Consider the following 8079-nt stretch of genomic DNA (forward strand, 5'->3'; position numbering starts at 1 on the left):
AACCGTCCTTGTCCACATGAAGCAGGACAAACAAGAAACGGGTCCGTAAAAAGCATAATGTCACGCAGTGGTGGTATTGCAGAGAGAATAAATAAAGTGGGCGATACGGCTGGAGAGGTAGGGGAGGTCAGCCGAGCGGTCAGTGGAGGCCTCCCCGAGCAGGTGACCCTCTGGGCAAAGACCAGAAGGATGAACATAGCAGCCAGCGCTGTGACATCTGGAGGAAAACTTACCCCAGGGAGAGAAGCCATGTGCAAAGGACCTGAGGCAGAAATGGGCTTGGTGTGGCATAGCTGGGAGGAGACAGGTCAAAGGGCTCAGAGGCCGGTTGGCTGCCTCTGTAGGTTTCAGGGGAGGGCACATGTCCAGCAGATTTACGTGTAAGAGCCCAGCCTATAGCGGGTGGACGGTTCCAGATCCTCAGCAGGACGTGGGCGCAGAGAATCGCGTGGAGGCAACTCAGGGCGTTATGCTGAGTGAACAAGCCGACCTCAGGGGCCACAGGCTGGACGGCTCCAGTCACGTGACATCTTCAAAACAACCAAGTCCTAGAGATGGAAATAGATCGGTGGTGGCCGGGGGCGGGATGGTGGGGCAGGCCGTTCTGGTGCCCTTGCAAGGAGGCCTCCCAAGCTGGGCCAGCCCTGGGTCTTGGCTGCGAGGGGGCTTCCTGCAAGCTGCACGTGGGACAAAGTGGCACAGAACTGTCCACACACGCGGTCCCGACGTCAGGCCCCTGGTTACACCCGCCGCAACCACCAGGGAAACCGGGTGAAGGGTACGAGGAGAGTTTCTGTTCTACCTTTTCAACTTCCTGGGAATCTGTCGTTATTTCAAAGTAAAATCTTCAGAGGATGACTGTGGGCCAAGCAGACGTGACGGGCGGGCAGGGAGAGGGTCGGTCCCCGAGCCAGCAGATTGGATCCTCTGGTGTCAGGGGACGGGACATTCGCACGCCGGATCCTCTGGTCCCAGCTCTCCGATTCCGAGGCCGAGGCCGAGGTCTGACTGCGGGCATCAGAAACGGCAGGTGGAAAGATGCAAAACTTGTGTGTGCGTGCTGCGTTAACGCTCTCTTTCTGTGTAATTAATTGCTACCAACTCAGTGACTGAAAGCTTAACGCGCATTTATTACGGCACACTTTCTGCGAGTCAAGAGCGTGAGTTCAGGCAGCAGGCTTCTCTGCTCAGGGTGTCACCAGGCTGAACTCCCAGCGCCAGCTGGGGTCTCGTCCGACGCGGGGGGCCTCTCCCAGGCCACTGGTTGCTGCTAGAATCCGTGTGGCCGCGGTGTGACCACGAGAGCCCGGGGAGGGCGTCTTGGCGAGGACGGAGCCTCACGGGACACGCCGCGACCTTGGGGTGACCGCCCCGTCACAGTCCTGGCTCCCGTCCACGCTCGAGGGAGAGCCTGACCACACAAGCCCCTCTGGGTTCTGCCCGCCAGCCACGCCCAGGTCCCCAAGAAAGGCCTTGCGGTGACCATGCCAAGCAGGGCACTGGCTGTCCTCTCACTTCTTGGTTAGTGTCCCCGTGAAGTCCCCATCCCCTGCGCGGGAGCGGCCTCCCTCTCTGCGGCGGGGTCTGCCGTGGGGCTCGTACCTGCTGTCATCCCCTCCCTTGCAGGGACTTGTTTCTAACGAGTAGGTTACGTGGCTGCTGTCGCTCCTTTCATTTCCTTGTGTCACGTGAGACTGGACGCTTCCTCCTCCTCCTGCTGGCCTGAGGGAGCAAGCCACCGTGAGTCCCACAGCCACGACCCCTGGGGGGCGAGCCCCTCTGACCAGGGTGTCAGCGACACGTGACCACGGTGAGTCGCCATTTACAGCTGGCCTGTCGACTCCTCTTTTCACACCCCAGAGCGTAGCGATGCTAGGATTTTATGCCGTAACAGCAGAATTCAGGGGCGCCCGGGTGGCTCAGTCGGTTGAGCGTCCGACTTCGGCTCAGGTCAAGATCTCGAGGTCCGTGAGTTCGAGCCCCGCGTCGGGCTCTGTGCTGACGGCTCGGAGCCTGGAGCCTGTTTCAGATTCTGGGTCTCCCTCTCTCTGCCCCTTCCCTGCTCATGCTCTGTCTCTCTCTCTCTCAATAATAAATAAACATTAAAAAAAATTTTTTTTTTTTAAATTTTTTTTTTTTTTTTCAACGTTTATTTTTCGGACAGAGAGAGACAGAGCATGAACGGGGGAGGGGCAGAGAGAGAGGGAGACACAGAATCGGAAACAGGCTCCAGGCTCCGAGCCGTCAGCCCAGAGCCTGACGCGGGGCTCGAACTCACGGACCGCGAGATCGTGACCTGGCTGAAGTCGGACGCTTAACCGACTGCGCCACCCAGGCGCCCCAAAAAAAATTTTTTTTAAGAAAAAAAAAACCCAGCAGAGTTCAGTAGCTTCCTTAAGGTCGAGTTCCTGAATCTACTCCATTTTTACATGAAAATATTGCATGGAGATGACTGGGCTAAGAAAATACTGCTGTCTAGGCAAAACCGTGGGCTGCAAAGCTCTGTATGAGACTAGGCAAAGACTCAGAGGCGCTATTTTGTAGAAATTGCTGAATCCAAATGCAGAGCAGATTTTGCTCTAATTTATATCCTCTGCCAACTTGCTATCTATAAGGAATTGTGATGTTTTGCCTTTTCTTACGGTCCCCATCTCTAATGGCTAGCGACCTGGGCACAACTACAATAAATAGGATTTATAAAATTACATTTTTGGGGGTGCCTGGGTGGCTCAGTTCGTTAAGTGTCCGACTCTGGCTCAGGTCATGATCTCACAGTTCGTGAGTTCCAGCCCCACATCGGGCTCTGTGTTGACAGCTCAGAGTCTGGAGGCTGCTTCAGAGTCTGTATCTCCCTCTCTCTCTCTCTCTCTGCCCCTCCTCAGCTCATGCTCTCTCTTTCGTTCTCAAAAATAAATAAACATTAAAATGACATTTTTGCCTATCAGACAAATGTGGGATGTTTGTGAGGGTTACAGGTGACTATATCTACTCCTCTTGAACACTCTTCCTGGTTCTTAACATGTAAATAAGATTAGAATAAACTAGGGGTTGGCAAACTTCCTATAAAGGGCCGGTCAGTAAACATTTTCAGCTTTGTGGGTCATAGGGTTTCGGTTGCCATGATTCAACACTGCCATTGAGCACAAAACCAGCCATAGGCGATATGGAAATGAACAGGTGTTGCTGTGTGCCAATAAAAGTTACGAACGGAAATTTGAATTTCGTGTAACCTTCATGTCATGAAATATTACTCATCTTTTTTTCCATCATTTAAAAATATAAAAACCAAGAGCGCCTGGGGGGCTCAGTCGGTTGAGCGTCTGACTCTCGATTTCAGCTCACGTCATGATCCCAGGGTCGTGGGATCGAGCCCCACATCTGGATCTGCCCCGAGCGTGGAGTCTGCTTGAGGTTCTCTCCCTCTCCCTCTGCCCTTCTCCCCAGTTGAGTGCGTGCACTCTCTCTCCAAAAATTAAAAAATTAAAAAAATTAAAAAATATGAAAGCCAGGGGCACCTTGGTGGCTGAGTCGGTTAAGCTCAGGTCTTGATCTCAGCATTGTGAGTTCAAGCCCCACACTGGGCTCCATGCTTGTGTGAAAAAATGAAACAAAACAGAACCCCCCCAAAAAGAAAGCTGCTTAATAAATAAATAAATAGATAAATAAATGCCATTATTAGCTCATGGGTAGTATGGAAACAGGCAGCAGGCTCGATTTGGCCTGTGAGCCATGGTTCGTTGACCCCTGGCTTTTTAGATTACCTCCACAGTCTGTGCCATATTGAGATCACAGGTTAAAACCCAAATGTGTTTTGCTTATCTGAATGTCCTCAGTGTGCCACAAAAGTAACTCAGATAGTCCCAGTTGCTTGAAAAACTCAGACTACTGGAGTCATCACAGCTCCTTCCATTTCTCCCCATCCTGTTAGGTCAAGACGAGAAAAGTGTCAGGGATGACAAGACGGGAAGAGATGGGCGGGCGGCTTTTGTCTGAGGTCTGACTCCCACACACACGGGGACAGAGCCTGAAGACTTTGCCCCAACGATGGGGATTCACTGATGGAGATTCAGGACTCCTCTGTCAGGCACACATTAATTTGGACTGAACTAGGAATACGGAATCTCCATGGTCTTCCCCAGCTAGCTTCTCTCTCCTGGGCTGCACCTGCACATCTATAAAACTACGCGCTGACCTAGATTAGGGGGTCAGTAAGCTAATTGAACAGCCTCGGGTACGTGTAGTTTCCATTAGCTACCCTAACATGCGAAAATATCCATATTTTTAATAAGTATTATAGATTTTTTTTTACACTTATCAAGTTTTGAGAGACAGAGTGAGACAGCAAAAGTTGGGGAGGGGCAGAGAGAGGGAGACCCAGAATCCGAAGCAGGCTCCAGGCTCCAAACTGTCAGCACAGAACCCGACGCAGGGCTCGAACTCACAAACTGTGAGATTGTGACCTGAGCCAAAGTCGGACACTTAACCCACTGAGCCACCCAGGCGCCCCTAATAAGTATTATAAACATTCATTCATATCAACTAATTTGGGAATCTCTGCTTAGCTGGTCTGTATTCAAATTACACTGAAAATATAGATCAATTCTCTGTTTTTCTTAATCCAATTAGACATATATAACTGCTAGTTTGGTAGAAGAAAAAGTCAATACATGTAATCCATGAGATGGAATGAATAAAAAGACTTTTCTGGTGGTAAGAAAATCAAATGATTCTAGAATCCACCATTCCCTGACATATGCACGCACACACACACCTCCCTTAATTCAATCACGTTCTCTTCTTTTTTAATGTCTGTTTATTCATTTATTTATTTAGAGGGAGATGGCGAGGGGTGGGGGTGGGGCGCAGAGAGGGAGGGAGAAAGAATCCCAAGCAGGTTCCCCGCTGTCAGCGCAGAGCCCAACGTGGGGCTCAAACCAAGGAACCGTGAGATCATGACCGGAGCCGAAATCGAGACTTGGGCTCGCAGCCGACTGAGCCCCCCGGGCGCCCCTCCCGCACTGTCTTTTACACCCGTAACTAAAGTTGGACTTTGTAATAAATTAGGACGACAAAGATTGGCTCCGTCTTTCGCACAAACAGCTCCTGGAAAGACAGCAGCTCTGAAAACGGTATCGGCAGGTCATTCCACATTTCCCCCAAGCCCGTCATCCCATCGGGGTCCCAGCGACGCAGCCACACACGCCAGCCTCTGCCGCCACGTCGCCGTGTTCTGCCTGCTCTCGAGGAGGCGAGGAGAGCAAAAACAACACAGGAACGGCTGTGGCCCCCAGTCTCACATTTATCCCCCCCCCCCCCAGTTTAAAAAAAAGAGAGGAGGGGGGCGCCTGGGGGGCTTAGTCAGTTGAGCGTCCAACTTCAGCTCAGGTCACGATCTCGCGGTCCGTGAGTTCGAGCCCTGCATCGGGATCTGTGCTGATGGCTCGGAGCCTGGAGCCTGCTTCGGATTCTGTGTCTCCCTCCCTCTCTGCCCCTCCCCCGTTCATGCTCTGTCTCTCTCTGTCTCAAAAATAAATAAACGTTAAAAAAAAAAATTTTTTTTTTAAAGAAAGGAGGGGGAAGGTGTCACATTCAAGAATATCCTTTTTCTTCAGAATAGTTTTATTAGTTTACATAGGGTCTGTCAACACTCAGCTTTTTCTCTCCTCCTCTGACACATAAATCCATTCATTCAGAGTCTTCTTCCCCCCATATCTCATAGATGGTGATGTTATTGTGAGGGTCCGCAGGCACCTCCAGGTTCTGAAGCTTGGAGTTACCTCCAGCTGCCATGGCGACTTTCAGGTTGCGCACCTTGGACACAAATTTCACAAGGTCCACCTCGAGCTGGGTTAAGGTATTGAACGCATAGTCTTTGCTGGGGGAAGTATTTTGAGTCTTCTTCAGCGGAGAGCGAAATGAGCAGCCTCGAAGCCCAGAAGGATTCTGCTCCTGTCAAGAAAGATACGCAGGGTGAATGATACTGTTGACTTTGCTGGCTTCCACACGGTTCCAAGAGAGTCGGGCTGGCCTAAGTAAGGGTGGTTCCAGCATTGCACGCGAGGCCAGGGATTGGCGAACTGTGGCCCGATCTGTACCTCCCGTTGTTGTTGTTGTTGTTTTTGTTTTTAAATATATGAAATTTATTGTCAAACTGGTTTCCATACAACACCCAGCGCTCATCCCAACAGGTGCCCTCCTCACTGCCCATCACCCCCCTCCCCTCCCTCCCACCCCCATCAGCCCTCAGTTTGTTCTCAGTTTTTAAGAGTCTCTTATGCTTTGGCTCTCTCTCCCACTCTAACCTCTCTCTCTCTCTTTTTTTTCCTCCCGTTGTTTTTGTAAATAAAACTTTATTGGGACACAGTCTTGCCAATTTAGTGACACATTACACAAGGCTGCTTTCAGGCCAACGCGGCAGAGTTGAGGAGTTACGACGGGGACCGTACAGGCTCCGGAGCTGAAAACATCGACCAGCTGGCCCTTTCCAGAAAAGGGTTGCCAACCGCTGCTCTATCGGTCTGGACGCAGTGCCACGGAGTGTTGGGGCTGTCTAGCAGAGAACGTGCCGTGTTTCTGTCCTTTTCCCCGACTGACAGCTAGCTGTTCAGCCACTGTAGGAAGGAGCTGTTACTTCTTCACACCTTTACCCCTTCACGACCGGCCTTGTCCTTTACTGGGGACAATGACGTCACCTGCCCCCAGTTCAGCAACTTGTAAGAAGTCAGACGCTAGGGAAATCAAGAATCAGGGAACGAACCCAGCGGTGAAGGTGTCTCTGAGAGTAACTTTGACCTGAAACACGCCAAGCTCCTGACTCTATCCTTACTTTGAAAAGACTCACTTGACAGGATATCAGGCCAAGCTTTCATTCGCCCCCATGAGCAGGAGGCCGTCCTCAATCGGTAGCCCATCCCCCCGGGGGTCTGGGGACTGCCAGCCTCCCTAAGGACACGTCAGGACATGGATGTGCCCACGTCTCGCAGGACCGTGAGGTGGGCGCCCCGCCTCCTGCTCGGTTCCGCCTCACGACCCGGAGCGGAACCTACTGGAACGCGCGCCTCTCCGGGGCGGACGCGTCTGAGACGGCATCGGTGCGACGGAAACCCTTCCCACCCTTTTACCTTAGTCTTCTCGCGATCCCCTCGAAACTTTAGTATCACATACAGCACGACGACAAAAAAAAGCCAGAGCCATTTTCTCCCAAGCCAGCCTTGGGCGTGCTCTGGGAGATTCTGCCTGATCCGGAAGTGCCCTCCGCAAGGCACCTTGCCCTGGGGTTCCTTGGCTTTCTCTCTCAGAGACGTGAACATGAAGGCACAGCCGCAGGAGAGGCACAGAGGCAAGAACAAGACCCATGTCAGCGTCCGCATGGTGAGCAGAGGCGGGGGAGGGAATAGCTCATGGTGGGTCTGTGTGCCTGCACCTGGAGACTGGGTGCCCAGGGCTGGGCCGTTGGTGATGTCACAGAGGCGGGGGCCGCCCTGGCCATTGTGACGGCTCCAGGCTAGGCCATGAGGAGGCTCGCATAGGTTGCCCGGGAGTGAGGCCTGAAGGAGGCGGAGAACTTTCCGAGGGGGGGTCAAGAGCGAGAAGACGGGCAGCCGGGGGATGCCAGCTCCCTGCCAGAACATTCCTTCCGAGCCCGGGGCTCCACCGGGAGAGGCTCTCACCTGTTTCTGTCTCTTGCCTCTCGGATCCAGACGCGGTGGTGAGCAGGACAGACCCAGCACGTGCCCCTGTGGCACCGAGAGGCGACCGGGGAAGGTATTGAACCAGAGGCCACAAACTGGGGGCCGCTGATGTGTTTCGTTTGGCCTCCGCGGCGTTTCTAGCAGTAAGTATTTGCCACTATTTAAATGTTGGGAGGGGCTCTGCTTTTAGAGCCGAGATTTCTGGCTCCCTTTGAAAACAGGGATGATCTGGGAACACGGGGCCGCTCGACGCTGGAGCCAGATGGTGGCCACACTCAGTCCCCGCACCCCTTGTCTCTGCCACCCGCCGCCACTCGTGGATCGCTGCTGAGTGCGCACCGCTTGGGTTAACCAAGAATATACAGTACTTCGTTCCACAGGTGATAAG

General features: G+C 52.8%; 1 protein-coding gene across 1 annotated transcript; it reads right to left on the reverse strand.

The window, feature by feature from the left end:
- Positions 1-5598: 5598 nt before the first annotated feature.
- On the reverse strand, positions 5599-7452 carry LOC122467244 (protein FAM209A-like). Its single transcript, XM_043553628.1, has 2 exons — positions 7122-7452; positions 5599-5949 (listed from the first exon to the last, which is right to left on the reverse strand). Exons 1-2 carry the CDS (start codon positions 7368-7370, stop codon positions 5686-5688), a joined length of 513 nt encoding a protein of 170 aa, XP_043409563.1. The 5' UTR covers positions 7371-7452; the 3' UTR covers positions 5599-5685.
- Positions 7453-8079: the final 627 nt, after the last annotated feature.

The sequence above is a fragment of the Prionailurus bengalensis genome, chromosome A3 (assembly GCF_016509475.1).
Source record: "Prionailurus bengalensis isolate Pbe53 chromosome A3, Fcat_Pben_1.1_paternal_pri, whole genome shotgun sequence".
NCBI lineage: Eukaryota > Metazoa > Chordata > Mammalia > Carnivora > Felidae > Prionailurus > Prionailurus bengalensis.